Source organism: Peromyscus leucopus, chromosome 5 (genome assembly GCF_004664715.2).
Source record: "Peromyscus leucopus breed LL Stock chromosome 5, UCI_PerLeu_2.1, whole genome shotgun sequence".
Lineage (NCBI taxonomy): Eukaryota > Metazoa > Chordata > Mammalia > Rodentia > Cricetidae > Peromyscus > Peromyscus leucopus.
Genome location: NC_051067.1, coordinates 111716616 through 111733409, shown reverse-complemented (window position 1 = coordinate 111733409; position 16794 = coordinate 111716616). Strand labels below are relative to the sequence as shown.

General features: G+C 40.6%; 1 protein-coding gene across 3 annotated transcripts in view; it reads right to left on the bottom strand.

Moving 5' to 3' along the window:
* The window catches only part of Ap1g1 (adaptor related protein complex 1 subunit gamma 1), a 96309-nt gene that overhangs the window by 42400 nt on the left and 37115 nt on the right, over positions 1-16794 (bottom strand). For all 3 annotated transcript variants that reach the window (XM_028891094.2, XM_028891095.2, XM_037206272.1), the window contains one exon: positions 3795-3919. In XM_028891094.2, coding sequence (XP_028746927.1) covers positions 3795-3919 — 125 coding nt within the window. The remainder of the gene's footprint in view (positions 1-3794; positions 3920-16794) is intronic.

The window sequence follows — 16794 nt, the reverse complement described above, 5'->3', positions numbered from 1 at the left end:
AGGGGGTAAAGGCACTTTACTGTTCAGGCTGGTAATATGAGTTCAATCTCCAGAACCCATAAGGCAGAGAAAACCAGCTCCCCCAAATTGTTCTCTGATACCCACACATGCAATGACACACTCAGCCCAACACACAAACACAACAAATGTTTAAAAAAACTTTTCTTCACTGAGCAGTGGTGGCACACGCCTTTAATCCCAGCACTTGGCAGGCAGAGGCAGGTGGATCTCTGAGTTCCTGAACAGCCTGGTCTACAGAGTGAGTTCTAGGGCAGCCAAAGATACACAGAGAAACCCTATCTTGAAAAACTACCAGGGAGAGGGAGGGAGGAAAGGAGAGAGAAAGAGAGCGTGTCAGCCACCTGTTCAATTTTAGCATAGTAGCAAAGACTACTAAGTACTTTGAAAAACCAATTACTCTTCTCTTTGTGCTGCTGGGACTGAACCAGGCCTATGCTAAGTAAGCAAGAGCTCTATCTACCATGGGACTACATATCCAGCTGTGTTTATTTTTATTTTGAAGCAGAATCTGGCTAAGTTGCCCAGATCCAATTTGAACTTACTACGTAGCCCAGACAGGCCCCAAATTTGTGATCCTCTGGCCTCAGCTCCAGAACAGCTGGGACTATGTGCCATGCAACTGCCAAGTTTTCCCTTCTCCACATTACACCTGCTAGATGCTCTCCACCTCCATCAGTCAATAGACTACAATCAAGGAACTAAAGAAAGACATGAACATACAACTATCCTCCTTTGGGTAGAGTGGAAAAAAAAAATGCCACTCTCCACACAGGAATTTATCTTAGGAAATATTTTCATAGAAAATTTTACTTATAGCTAGGCATGTGCCTACAATTCCAACATATACCAAGCTAGCCTGAGCTACATAGTGAGATTCTATCTCCAAAGAAAAAGAAAAAGAAAAGAACTTATGTTAACCAACAGTTCATTATTATTCTCTGGGGAAGTGGAGTTATTGGGACAAAACACACACACACACACACACACACACACACACACACAGCAAACACTTTACCACTAAGCTAAACCACCAGGCCATTATTAGTTTTGGTTTGGTTTGGTTTGCTTTTTGAGACAAGTTCTCTCTATTATATAACTTTGGCTGTCTTCAAACTTGCTACATAGATTAGGCTGGCCTCAAAGTCACAGAGATCCACTTGAATCTGCCTCATGCGTGCTGGTATTAAAGGACTGTACCACCATGCCTGACCCCATTCTTAGTATTTTTAATTTAAAAAAAAAAAAAAAAGAAGTTTAAAAGTTAAGTTTATTCTTTTATACCATACCAATTTTAATAGTTTAAGATAAAATTACTAAAGTAAAGCTTGAATATTAATTATGGTTTTTAACACTTAGGGGCCCAGCTCCTACAAGTATTTAGTTGATTTTATATTCATTTTCAATAGTTAAAGGTATTTTTAAAATATTAAATTCAACTTCTTAAGACTTCACTCCAAGATCTTTCAATATCTTAAGTTTTTCCTCTGCCAATAAGGCAGCTATTCAGTATTAAGCATTAAAACTGTTGCTACACCATGAGCCTTATAATACAAATAAACCCACACATTACACACACACACACACACACACACACACACACACACACACACACACACTTGTTAACAGACTTTAAATGTGCAAGACGAGCAAACAAGGAGAGACATGAATAATGCCATGCTTAAAATGAAATGCTTATCAATTCTCAATTATCTGAGAATATCCCCTCCTAAATTCACCTGGGATTTGGCCTAACAACTGTACACAAGCTGGGAATGGTATCACACACCTCTAACACCAGCACCTAGGAGTCTGAGGCAGGAGAATCTTCAAGTCTAGCCTGGACTACACAGTGAATTTGAGACAGCCTAGCATTCATAATGAAGTATGGGTTTTTTGTTTTGTTTTGTTTTATTTTGTTTTGAAACAGGGTCTCACTATGTAGATCAGGCTGGGCTCGAACTCAGTGATCTATCTGACTCTAAAGGTGTGTGATACCACACCCATATAAGATTTTTATTTCAAAATAGAAATTAAACACAAGATTTCTGTATTCATGTGCCTCGTTTTTCAGCTTTTACCAAGCTATGGAACCTGTCTTTTGGTTTGGTGTTAACATGTCTTGCTGCTGGGCAGAACTGGCAGCTTCTCTGCACATTGACTGAAAGGTTAGGTTACAGGGCAACAAACCATGAAAGAATCAAAGGAAAAGAACTGCCTTCCAGCCCTGTCCACAAGGGAATGTGGAAGATAACCATGATGACCCTTTAAGGATGTATTCTCATGTCACTGAGGGATGCTGTTCATGTTTTTCTACTCTCCGCTCTGGTGCTTACAATAGCCCCTGGCATGTAGGCAGGTGTGCAATAAAGCTGAATAATTAATCACCTTGGCATGTTCACTACTCATATTCCCTGAACACCCACCCGGCCAAAAAAAAAAATCCTTCCCAAAATTAAGTTCACAGCCTGCATTTAAATGCTACACTTCACAATTACAACCAAACTGTAACTCTCATTTTGAAATACTCTATTACACTGAAAAAGTTGAAAGGAGATCAGTACAAATAGAAAGATATCTACAATTTAAATGTCTATGAAGATGGTCATCTATACCCCTAATGTTTATCCCCTTTCTATTTTCTGTCAAATACAGAAATATTACAAACAAAAGAAAATTTTAAATATTGAATTCATTGATAAAAACCAAAACCCAAAGGTACTTTTGACCATTTAAGACTTGAAGAATTTCCATAACTTTCTAATGGAATTCCCCTATTATTTTTTTTATTTGTATGTTGGTACTATCTCACCAAACAGCCTTGAACTTGAGATCGCCTGACTGAGTCTTATAGTGGTAGGATTACAGGCACATGCCACTGCACCCAGCTCACGGCATATTCTAAGAGGGTACTGGAGAAAACAGCTAACTTCTCCTAGAGCCTCTCATCTGTCCACACAGCAGGTGGTCCTTGGTTACTACAAAAGGTAAGGAGTCTAACAACTGCCGCATCAGTGAAGACGCACTGGACTCTAAAGATGCTGTGTACTAAGTTCAGGGCCAAGTCATGCTGCACACAACTGGACTTCTCATCCTAACACTGCAGAGGTAAGAAAAGCCAGAGTTCAGGGTTAGCCTGAGGCACACACAGCAATACTCTCTCTCAAAAGAACATTTTCAGGGCTGGTGAGATGGTTCAATGGTTCAATGGGTAAAGCACTTGCCACACAAGCCTAATGACCTCAGTTCAATCCCTGGAACTCACGGAAAGGTAGAAGGAGAGAACCAACTCCACAAGGTTGTCCTTTGACACATGCACGCGCACACACACACACACACACACACACACACACACACACAACACCCCACTGGCCACGCTCCCCTCACATACACACACACATCACATATATACACACAATAATAAAATAAATCTATTATTTTCACAGGGGTTGGGTACAATTCTACACTACTAAAATTTCAGTCCCTTACTCAGAATACAGATTAGTAACTTTTAATAAAGGTAAAATTTCATTATTCATGGTATCCAACATCCAAAGGTTTATCTTATTACTAATTATGTATCATGTCCAAAGATGTATAGCAATGCTTTCGTTTTCTTTTGCTTAGTATCTTTACAATATTAGCTACAATCAGGAGACACTCACATATATTCTGGACAAGAAATTTAAAATCAGTGAGTAGACACTCTTACTCTCATAAGAAATCCTTAAAAGAGCAAAACAGTTGTTATGAGGGAGGGAAAAGGTATGACTTACTTCTTGATACAATTGGTCATGAGAAGATGCACATCTTGTCTTTCATCTAATAACAGCATTGCTCCTAAATACCCAATGCGTTTGTCTGTGAATTTTTGTGAGGCGATTAGCTTGAGGCACTCCAACTACAAAAAAACAAAACAAAAACAAAAAAGAAGAAAAAAAAAGAGGAGGGGTGAACAGAGAAGGAAAAGCATTGTTTTTAATTCACAATTCACAGGGACTAGAGTTTAAATTTGTAAAGTTCAGTGGTTAAGAGCAAGCATTTGCTGCCCTTGCAGAGGACCTGGGTTTGGTTCACAACACCCTTATCAGGTAGCTCCCTGTGGCCTCTAACTCCCAGCCCGAGGGTGTGACTCCTTTCTGGCCTGCACAGGCACTTGCACATATACATACACATAAAACAACAAATCTTTTTCAAAGATTTGGTTCCCGTTTTGATAATCAAAACACTCAACAATTGGAAATAAAGCACTAAACAATATCTTAAATATCAAAATACACAATGAACTCAATAATTTTGATATAACATGAGAAGTACTACATTTAGGGCTTGAACCATGGAATCAAATGCAGAAAGAAAATTAAATCTCCAGAGCAAAACACCATAGTGATACTGATCTAAAATGTTTTCTATCATTTTTCTTCAGACAATTATTGGAAGAGCACTTGTCTAGCATGTGTGAGGTCCTGGGTCACAAAACAATAAAAACAACTATTTTTAACTAACTCTTTAGGACTGAAGAGTGAAACTGGGCTTTTCTTGAAAGTCACAACTACTGGGATACACTTTAAGGTTTCACCTGGACAAAAAAGAGATCAAGCAATCCCTCTGGGCTAGTGTTTTCCAAAGGGCATACACAAATCTAATTCTCCAAGAAGAGCTCTTAAATTACACTCTCCTTCTGAATCATACATCTGTGTAAGGGCCTCCAATGGAGACCTGTGTACATAGGAAGCGACAGTCAGGTGAGACTACTTTCCACTATGAATTTATCTAATGGGCTCAAGTGAAATGGAAGGAAGTAAAGCAGTTTCACAACAGAACTGTCTGAGGCTATTTTTAATTATTCTTTTAAAGTACCTTTTAATTACAAAAGCACCTCAAGTTAGGTGACTGGCCACACTATCACAATGCTAAGATTCCAAGACCAGGATCAAAAGGAGAATGACTTTCTATAGAAAGGGGGTGGAGAGCAGGAGAGGGGAGAGGGAAGCAGCGGCCCCGCCCTTCCTGCTACATATTCTGTTCCAATTTTAACAACAATTTCTGAATAGAAGCTGATGGCGTCTTTTACAATGTGTGCAGAAAAGGCCCTGCTGGTGAAGAAGACAATCAGAAGCTGAACTGTTAACAAAGCTTCCCTTTTCAAGGAGGCCTGTAATCCCAGCATGAGAGTTGGAGACAGAAGGGTCAATTCAAGGTCAACCTCAGCTACACAAGTATGAGGCCATCCTGGGCTATATATAACATACTACCTCTCAAACACACTATAATAAAAATTCCACTTTAAGCTCATTTGTCAAACATTCCATTGAATAATTCTATAAAAATTTTGTCATGTAAGAAAACGCCAAGATCTAGCTATCACAAAAGTCTCCATTATCGCCGGGCAGTGGTGGCGCACGCCTTTAATCCTAGCACTCGGGAGGCAGAGCCAGGAGGATCTCTGTGAGTTCGAGGCCAGCCTGGGCTACCAAGTGAGTTCCAGGAAAGGCGCAAAGCTACACAGAGAAACCCTGTCTCCAAAAACCAAAAAAAAAAAAAAAAAAAAAAAAAAAAAGTCTCCATTATCATTACCGAACCTTGGTCATAGGCAACTCCAAGCACTATACAAATACACTACCCAAAAACATTTCATTTAGATTATCTAGTGAGGGGCAACACTCTTTATATATATATTTATCTGCAGTCTGCACTGTAAGTTGGGGGAAGGGGAGAGTAGGACAATGGTGTGTTACAGACCCTCCAATCAGCCGTAACATCAGGGCAAAGCATCCTCACCGAAGGAACTTCAGTCCCCCTCATGTCCTGGAGGACTCCGTTGTTTAAAGACTGCTTTCTCTCTCTCTCTCTCTCTCTCTCTCTCTCTCTCTCTCTCTCTCTCTCTCTCTCCCTTCCTTCCTTTCTCTCCCTCTCTCTCTCGTTTAATTTTACATACCAACCAGTTTTCCCTCCCTCCTCCTCCTCCCACCCCCCACCTCGGAATTCACTCTTCAGAAAGAGTAAGCAGGCCACACTCTTTAAGACATCACTCATACCGTTAGGAGGGTGTTTGAAGACAGTCACACAAAAGTCACCATTTCTTTCTTTATTGAGATATATTTTGTAAATGATAAATGTGAATGAACTTCATTTGTTTGAGCTATTTTTGTTTTCTGTGAGCTGCCTTGTCACCACCACCCCACCCCCGGGCTAGAGTTACTGGTATTCATGAGACCATGCCCAGCCTGTTAAATAGGTGCTGGGATTTGAACTCGGGTCCTCATTGGTTACACAATAAACACTTAATCACTGAGCCATCTTGCCAGCGCTCACTTTCTTTTTTTTTTTTTTTGGAGACAGGACAGGGTCTCTCAAAGGCCTTAGGGTAGACTAGCTGGCCAGTGAGTCAGTCCCAAGGATTCTCCCATGTCCTTTCCCAGCACTGAGATGACCAGAGCTTTTTCTCCTTGGTCCTAGAGAGCAAGCTCAGGTTCTGAGGACTGCTGCACCAGCACTTCACTGGCTGAGCTAGCTCCCCACCCTCGCCCCACAATATTCATACTGCAGACAATCTTAAAGGAAATTGATTTGCATACTCCAGGGCCACATTCCAAAGACAAATGCACATTGGAAAACATATTTGCAACTCACTTCACACTCATAAGGTCCCATGTAATGGCCTCCTACCAACTGATTGTGTAAAAAAAAAAAAAAAAAAAAAAAAAAAAAAAGACCAAGCATCCAATATTAAAATGAAAAACGATAAGGCCAGACAATTCACAGAAACAAAAACAGTTCAAATAAATGAAGTTAATCTCATAAAACAAACACAAAGTAAGCTAAATAAGTTTATAAGATACTGAACTTGAAAGGCATGAGCTGTACAGTTTATAATATAAGCTTCAATAAAGGTGTTAAAGATACTTATAAATCCCAACCATTAGCCGGGTGTAGTGGAGCATGCTGTTCGTTAGTCCCAGAGGCAGAGAGAGGCAGGTGAATCTCTGTGAGTTTGAGGCCAGCCTGGTCTACAAAGTGAGTTCCAGGACAGGCTCCAAAGCTACAGAGAAACCCTATCTTGGTGGAGGAGGGGATAAAATAAAATCAAATCCCAACCATACAGAGATGCTACTTTATTTTTATACTGAGAATGGTGGTGCACGCCTTTAATCCCAGCACTCGGGAAGCAGAAGCAAGCAGATCTCTGAGTTCCAGGCCAGTCTGGTTTATAGAGTAAGTTCCAGGATAGCCAGGGCAACATAGTAAGCTGTGTCTCAGAAAATGACAAAAAAAATTTTTATTTATGCATATGTGTGTCTGAATACACATGTATGTATGTACACATATATGTGGGGTACCCTCAGAGTCTAGAAGAGGGTATACTGGCTAGTTTTATGCAAATTTGACACAAGCTAGAGTCATCATATGGGAAGGAGCCTCAATTGAGAAAATGCCACCATTAAGACGGGGCTGTAGGCAAGCCTGTAGGGCATTTTCTTAATTAGCTATTGATAGGAGAGGGTACAGCCCATGGTGGGTGGTGCCATCACTAAGCTGGTGGTCCTGGGTTCTGTAAGAAAGCAGGCTGAGCAAGCCAGGGGAAACAAGCCAGTAAGCAGCACCCCTCCATGGCCTCTGCGTTAGCTCCTGCCTCCAGGTTCCTGCTCTAGAGTTTGAGTTCTTGTCCTGACTTCCTTTGATAATGAACTGTGATATGGACGAGTAAGCCAAATAAAAATAAACTCTTTCCTCTCCAACTGGCTTTGGTCATGGTGATTTATCACATCAATAGTAACACCTAAAATAAGTTGGTACCAGCATAATAGGGTATTACTGCTGTGACAAACCTAACCTTGTTGTTTTGGAGAGGACTGTGGAAGGACTTTGGAACTTTAGGCAAGAAGTCATCAGTTAGCTATTCTATAAGAACATGGAAGATAAGATTGTTGAGAACAGTGAAGATGATGGAGTCCTGGCTTGTGAAGTTTCAGAGGGAAGCAAAGACTCGACAGGACTTTTTGTGTGAAGATTCTGTGGTTCTCCTTAGCTGGGGCTGAAGAATTAATTAGCTGTGATTAACAAGATACCAGAAATACTAAAGTGAAACCTTTGCTGGGAGAGTCAATCCTGGCCAGCTGAAGCTGAAAAATTTGTAGTGATTAAGAAGAGAACATCGTTGAAGTAAAATCTTCTAGAAAATGTATCCTGAGAGTAGCACACAGAAACTATGTTCCAGACATGGTCAAGGTTGTACTTGGTAGTGTATGAGTCACCCAGGTGATGCTGGTTTTGAAGGTGTGAGGGGTTATGGAGAGCAAATGAGGCTTGGCACTGTGTGTCTGGGCGAGAGTCACTAAATAAAGCCCAGGAGAAGGTATTGGTGAAAGAGTAGCAAGCCCAGTTGCAGCAAGAGATGCCCAGTTTTGGAAATGCCAGTGCAATGGGAGCATTAGATCCCTTGGAGTTGGAGTTACAGGTGGTTTGAAGCCACGTAATATGGATGCTGGTACCAAACGTCAGTCCTCCACAAGAGCAGCAAACACTTAACCACTGAGCCATCTCTCCAGCCACTACTTTTAAATCTAGATTTACAAGGACTAACAATCATCTGATAGCAATAGTTTGGATAAATAGTAATTTAATAGTTTGGATCTATTTAAATTACAAATATATACAACCTTTGACTTGGAAATTCTCATAAGAATCTGCACTTACTTAGAATCACATAGGAAAAATAACGGATATTATTCAAATATTTCAGCTAGGAAGATGGAAAATATGTACCACTAACAAGACATCAGTATAATGAATAATGATTCATTCTTGTAGCAAGACACTGCGCAAAATATACCATGAGCACATCAAGTTGGGGTAGGGAGAGATGAGGACATGTATATTTTTGTGTTGCTGGGAAATGATCCCAGGGCCTCCTGAGAACTAAGTAGGCAAGTACTCTATCATGCTGCTACATGCCCTAGCCCAAAAAAATTTTTTTGTTGTTGTTGTTGTTTTGCAAGACAGTGTTTCTCTGTGTAATCCTGGCTGTCCTGGAACTCACTGTAGACCAGGCTAGCCTCCAACTCAGAGCTCTACCTACCTATGCCTCCCAAGTAATGGGATTAAAGGCGTGTGCCACCACCGATGAGCAAGAATTTTTTTTTCATTTGTATGGGTATTCTGTATGTCTGTGTACCTACCATATGCGTGCCTGATATCTACACAGGCCAAAAGAAGACATCAAATTCTCTGGAACTGAAGTTATAGGCAGTTGTGAACCACCATGTGGGTCCTGAGAATTGAACCTGGGTCTTCTGCAAGAGCAGCAAGTATTTCTAACCACTGAGTCAGCTCTTCAGATCCTTGAGGAAGATTATGATATACTGATATGGGTTACTGTTGAGGACAGATGAGTGTCCAGTGCAAACTCCATTCACCTGCAGATGCACAATGTATATTATCTATCTGGAAGGATGTTTAGTAAGAAGTTGAACCAGCCCATGGAACAAGTAGTGATGGAAAGCTAAAAACAGAGTTTTTATCCTACTCCTTCTGCATCTTTCAAATTTAGAATTTGAATCAATTACACTATTATTACCTATTCCAAAGAAAAATAATAAAAATACAAGACTAGGAGAGAATAAATTCATTAAATAAAACAGAAATGAAAGTGACTAGTGCTAAGAAAAGCTAAAAATTGAGGGGGAAATTATTTCTATATACCTGGACAGTATATATTTCAAAGCCTAACAAAAGCACATTTGAACATGAGAACACTTTACAAAGTAAGACACTAGAATCTTAGGAAGATGTAATGCCTAGTTAAGGGGTGGTGAATCAGTCTTTTTAAGAGAAATTCATGAAGAACGCTTTTTTGCTGCAGGTGCTTTTGTTCCTGACCCCTAATTCTCACAAAAGCTATGCTTTTTTCTGCTAGAATTACTTTGTATCTCCTATCAAATTCCCCTTGGCCATCATCACTATTTACCTTGCACTGCAATATATTTGCTTTTACACAGGAATCTCTGCCTCTCTCCTACCTTTAATCTCAAAGCCTGATAATGACCTCTTTCCTATTCCTTGATTTTCTAACTTTTGCTTCCAATTGTGAGACGCTGTTTTGAGATTGTATGGTTACCAGCTTCATCCCTTAACACATCCTGCTCTAATTCAGTAAATTCCTACAGTATAGCAACCAATGTGCCAGAGATTGATACTCAATTGAAAGGGAATATATAATAAAATCGGTATCTACAGTATAGAGAGAGAGAGAGAGAGAGAGAGAGAGAGAGAGAGAGAGAGAGAGAGAGAGAGAGAGAGTCATTATGCATAAGATACTATGAAAACAAGGGTACCCAATTCTGGTGGGGAAAATGATCAGAGAGAGGCTTCTTTTTCCTTACAAAACACATACGGGACTAGAAAGAAACCAGTCTGAATTAGGAGCTGGACCACTTAAACCCTAATTCCACTTAGGGGCCTGGGTTCCCCATTATTGTCTTGCAGGTAGTCATTAATCCGCTGGAGGTGATTTTTGAAACAGCCTCAGAATCCTCCTCAGCAGGTGCATTCGAGCCAGCCTAAGAGACCTGCAGCCATGAGTCCTCTCTGGAACAAGCACAGAGTCTTAGGAATGATTCTTAAACTGGACTGGTGAGAATCGACAGGCGGTTTTCAAAGTGGAGGACACTTCTAGGAAATTCCTTTTTATTTTTGGCTCTACAGCTTTTTGAGACAGGATCTCATGTATCCCAGGCTGGCCTTCAACAACAGTTCCCTGTGTACCTCAGGATGACCCTAAACTCTTTGAGTCTCCTGCCTCCACCTCCCAAGTGCTATAATTATACTTATGCACCAGCATGGCTGGTTACTTCAAGGAAATTGTGATAGAGTAGATTTTAAGTAGAGACTGTTTGTTTTAGACAGAACCTTACTATGCAGTCAGGCTGGCCTGGAACTTGCTATGTAGATCAGGCTGGCCTCAAATTCAAAGAGATCTGCCTGCCTTGGCTTCCTGAGTGCTGAGATTAAAGGATGCACAGCACACCCAGATAACAATTTCATTTTCACAAAATTTTTCTAGATTCTAGATGATTTTTGTTTTGTTTTGTTTTGTTTTTGAGACAGGGTTTCTCTATGTAGTTTTGGTGCTTGTCCTGGATCTAGCTCTGTAGACCAGGCTGGCCTCGAACTCACAGAGATCTGCCTGGCTCTGCCTCCCGAGTGCTGGGATTAAAGGCGTGCGCCACCAATGCCAGGCAGAAAATAATTATTTTAATTTAGACTTTTTTTATGCACAATGACAAAGACGATTTTAAGTAGGCTTGAGGACCAGTGAGATGGCTTATTAAGTGAAAGTGCTTACCACCAAGCCTGACAAGCTGAGTTCGATTCCTAGGACCCGTGTGGTGGAAAAAAACGGATTTCCACAAATGAACTATGATCTCCTCACACAAGTCATGGAGTGGGGAATGGAGAGATAGCTCGGAGGTTAAGAGGTTTCTTCCAGAGGTCCTGAGTTCAATTCCCAGCAACCACATGTGGCTCATGACCATCTGTAATGAGATCTGGTGCCCTCTTCTGTCATGCAGGTATACATGCAGGCAGAATACTCTACACATAATAAATAAATACATCTTTTAAAAAAAAGTCAAGGAGCACATGTGAACACATACATAAACAAATGTTGTGTGTGTGTGTGTGTGTGTGTAAATTTTTAAAAAGTCAGGCTTAGCAGCAAGCATCTGTGATCCCAGAAATGGGGGTGGGAGGATGCTGCGGGCCGCAGGAATATATCATAAGAACTCAGCTGGTTATGGCAAAGTCACTACCTGGAGGAATCAGGGAATTCCTCCAGAGGAAGCCAAATCCCAAGGAGTTTTTGGTGTTACTTGGCTTGTTATATATCAGCTGTCTTCTGTTATGAAAATCATGTGTGCCTTCATAGTTTTTCCAATTGACTTTCCCCTAAGAAGGACTAACAGTGTACACTGATCACTCTCTGGACATACACATTCCAGGTATTTGGAGAACAGCCTCAGGAAAGGCTTTCTCTGGAATCAGATTATCTATCTCCCTTGGCCACTTTCAAGGACTACAGGAAACACCACCCAGGTGGGCGCCCATTGTTAGTCCCAGGTGGACTAACAATGGTAACTAACAGCCCACATACAAGTCTCCTGACTTACGGTAAATTCCACAAGGAGACACCGCCTAGGAGAGGTGGACGTTAATAGCTTTACACAACTTAGCTCGGACCCTCCCTTTATATACCAGGACTTCCAGGGCACAAGAGGAGAAGAGAAAAGAGAATGGAAGAACTAGATGGGTAAGAACTTGAGAGGAACGAACTGAGATGGGGAAGAACTAGATTGAAGAGCTAAAAGAGAGGACTAGAGGAACGAGATGGGAGATGAGGAAGAGCCAGATGGGGAAGAACAAGATGAGGAAGAGCCAGATGAGAGAGAAGGAGACGGGAGAGGAGCTGATAGGGGAAAGAACTAGATAGATGAGAACCTAGAAGGGACAGAACTAGATGAAGGAATTAAGATAGAACTTAGAGGGGATCACAGACAAGTGTAGAGAGAAATCAGGCTAAAGATGACCTAAATATGAGAGCAGAATATAAGCTTATAACTGTCACAGAGTTTCGTGTACATAGATTCATTTCATTTCATCAAAGATTAATTATCAGCTGGTTGTAGATTCTTCCCGGACCCTGGGAGGGGACTATCGAGGGGCTGGACCCCCATAGTCCTCGATAGGAGGAAGACTGGGCCATGTGCACACCAGGCTGATCCCAACACGTACTATTCAGCCACTCTAGCTGAAACTGGGAGCTCCAAGTTTATTAAAGAGATCTTTCCTCCAAAAGCGAACTGAAAAAGTAGCCGAGGATGACAACCCACATTAGCCTCCACACGAGCCCACATGGCCAAGTGCACCAGCATACACATACCAAAAAGAAAAGAGCAGCCAACAGGTTTCTGGTTGTCACTTTCCTGAAGCAAATACAAATGTCTCCTTTTACCAGTGTTTAATATGGCTGTCCAGGGAACAAAGGTGCTCCACTCTGTTAGCTTTTAGAAGACTCTTACAGGAGGTCAGGAGCACGGATGCATTTGCTTGAAAATTTAACAATGGAGATTTATGCTCATGTGTTTTATTTTACCATTAAAAAATAACTCCCTATATAACACAGACACAGACACACACACACACACACACACACACACAGATACACACTTGTGAAAAACAAAGCTTGTTACAATTACTATGTAGCCCATCAACATCTTTACAGACCAGAAACTTTTTTTTCATATTTCTGACAGAGAAAAAAAAACCCAAAAAACTCTAAAACCTAACATTCATATTCAAGAATCACTTCTCTTAAGAAAAATAACTATGAAATATTTTATTCAAAAATATATAAAAACTCTAATACTAGCTGACATACCAACTACCTTTATCAATCAACATTCTGCACTACTTAATGTGGAGGCCGGGTGATGCCTGAAAATTTAGAGTTCTGTGCATAATAGGCTAATAGCTTATCACTCTGTCAATAAACCTGAGATCCTTTTGTTTTGTTGTTTTTGAGACAGTATCTCATGAACCTTAGGCTGGCCTCAAATTCACAATGGAACTGAGAAATGACTTTGAACTCTTTGATCCTGCCTCCACCTTCCAGATGCTGGAATTACAGACTTGTGTCATTTGAACCCAACTCAGGGCCTGTGGCATGCTAGGCAAGCACTCTGCCAACTGAGCTACATCCTCAGCCATTTGTTTTTTACTGTAAGACAGTGTCTCACCAGGTTGTCCAGGCTGGCTTTGCACTTGCAATCCTGATTAAGTAGCTAGATTACAGGTCTGCACCACCAGACCTGGCTAACTTTATATATATATTATGTTATATTATATGTATATTATATATCATAACTTCAGTTGAAGCCTCTGTATGTTAATAAGCCTCAGAGCCATTTGCTTCCTCTCCGTTTCAGAAGTAACCAACCACCCAAAACTGCTGTCCCTACTACACATGTAGAAAAGCTGTTTGGGGTGTTTAAACATTTAAACATTTAAAAATATATCATATCCCTGACCTTCTCAATCCCCATCAATACAAACTCTAATTCACATTTACTTTATCATTTGTTCTACTCCTCACCCCACACCCCTACTTGTGAATATAAACTTACCTACTGTTTTTGAGACCAAATAGGTTGTTTCCAATGTTTTACTAGCAAAAACAATGCTGTAATGAATACAGTTACACTGTTTTTACATAATGGACAAGAACTGCTTTCCATTATATAAGTTAAATGGCTTGATCAGATGCAGGTTTTTCAGTGAGGTTTGTTTTGATTTGATCTTGCAAATATGTGCCACCCTCAGGTAGCAATATTCACTTTCATCAGGGCACTCTATCATCTTTCTTCCTCAGACATCAGCAGGTACTTCTGATCACCAGGTGCTGCAAGATGGTAACAGTCTAATTCTCTTACACTCCCCTCTTTATCAGCTAAACAAAAAATTCTAAAAAGCAACATCTCTTATACATATCATCAGATTACCATCAATTCTTCTGAAACATTGTAAAGAAGAATAAAGATAAATGTTTCTTTCCTTCTATTGACCAGTTTCAAAATGAGTTAATTCTGCAGTATCTTTTAAGGACGACCAATGAAGTTCATAAAATTTTGTTTAAATATTAGCTTGCCTTCATGGGTACTAACCTGCTTGATGCTGAAGATGGGCTCCTATGGTAGAGCACACACTTAGCAAGTTTAGGGCCTGGGTTCAACACACACATTGCTAGATTGGGGGAGGGCTCATCTTTTTTAATCAAGTACACTATGAACCTCAATATTCAGTCACCAGAGTTGGGGGCGTAACAGACTCTTCCAATGACTATGAAACCTCTAGTAACAACCTCTGGAGCCAGTCCTCCTGGCTCCTGACACAGACTAAGGGTTCTAACTTGCCTGTGCACTTCTTAACCTGCATTTAGACTCTGTCATCATTCTAATGGCTCAGACTCTTTTAAAGTGAAATAGCATTTGGAGATCACAATCAGGGTCTGTTAATGGTGTGATCATTGTTTTTAGGATTTTTGTTTGTTTTTGGAGACAGGGTTTCTCAGTATAGTGTTTGTTTGTTTGTTTGTTTGTTGCACCTTTCCTGGATCTAGGTCTGTAGACCAGGCTGGACTTGAACTCAGAGACCCTGGCTCTGCCTCCCGAGTGCTGGGATTAAAGGCGTGCGCCACCACTGCCCCGGCGTTTTTTACGACTTTTATTTCTTTTTCTTCAAGTTCCATATATCCCAGACTGGTCTCAAATTCTATATAGCCTAGCATGACTTTTAACTTCTGATCCTCCTGCCTCCACCTCCAGAGTGCAGGGATTACAGGTATACATCATAACCCAAGACTTTGTGTATCTAAGCAAATACCCTCCCACCTGAGCTACATGCCCAGCTCCTGTTTAGGGCATGTTAAGGGGCAAAACAAAATGAAGTAAGGTAATATATGTGTTTGAATACTGGTAAGGTCAATCGAGCAATGTAAAAGAAAAACTACAAAGGAGACTATAGCAGCAGAGTAGCTATTAATAAAAATCACTAATAGTGGTTAAAAGAGAAAACCATGAGTATTTCAGCACACAGTAAAAAGGCATTTCATGAAATTAAATATCAAGAGTTTTCTTATGACAAAGGATAACTACCTAAAGTCAATGACAGTCACCATATTTAGTCATAATATGTAGTTTAAGATTTTTTAGTAAGGATGCCTACTATCATTGTCTTTTTCTTTTCCTCCGCTTTTTTTTAATAGTGTCTTTCTATGCCGTCCTGGTGTCTTGGAGCTTGCTGGCCTCCAACTCACAGAGATCCTCCTGCCTCTGCCTCCCATGTGCTGGAATTAAATACTATCTCTTTTTAATACTGCAGTACCTATACAGTGTAGTAAGCAGATGAGAAAAGTGTTTTAAAGGAAGGAAAAAGAATTGCCTTTGTTTTCAGGTAACAGTACTAACCACATAGAGAGAAACTCTGAGAACCAAGTTCAATAATGTTGCTAGGCAAAGAAATATATAAAAACTCTATTTCTGGGGGGATGGAGAAATGGCTCAACAATGAAGAGCACTGAGTGCCCTTCCAGAGGGCCTGAGACCAACAAAGTAGTTAACCAGCTGTGACTCCAGTTCCAAGGCATCTGAGACCCTCTTCTGGCTTTGTTGGACAGCATGCACATGGTACATAAGGCATATAGGCAGGCAAGACACCATAGACATGAAACTAGATCTCAATTAAAAATTGAGTTTGTGCTGGCGGTGGTGGCACATGCCTTTAATCCCAGCACTTGGGAGGCAGAGGCAAGTGGATCTCTGTGAGTTCAAGGCCAGCCTGGTCTACAGAGCGAGATATCCAGGAAAGGCACAAAGCTACACAGAGAAACGCTGTCTCGAAAAACCAAAAAAAAAAAAAATTGATTTTGTTTAAAAAAAAAAAACTATATGACATAATTGTTAAAAAAAATTAAAGAACAAAGCATGTGTATGCATGCATGCACAGATAGACAGACAAGTCTTTAAGGATACAGTTTGTAATTAGGAACAGAAGCTTTGAAGAAGCTGCAGAGAAATGTCTCAGAACACATGAGACTTCATGGCAAGCACTGTGTTTCAGGGTTACCAAGTCGAGGACAGCTGGAGTACGCTGACAGGAATGACACACACACAGGAAACGGGACAGAGCAGGCAGGTGAATCCAGGGAGAAACAGAACGCTGCCC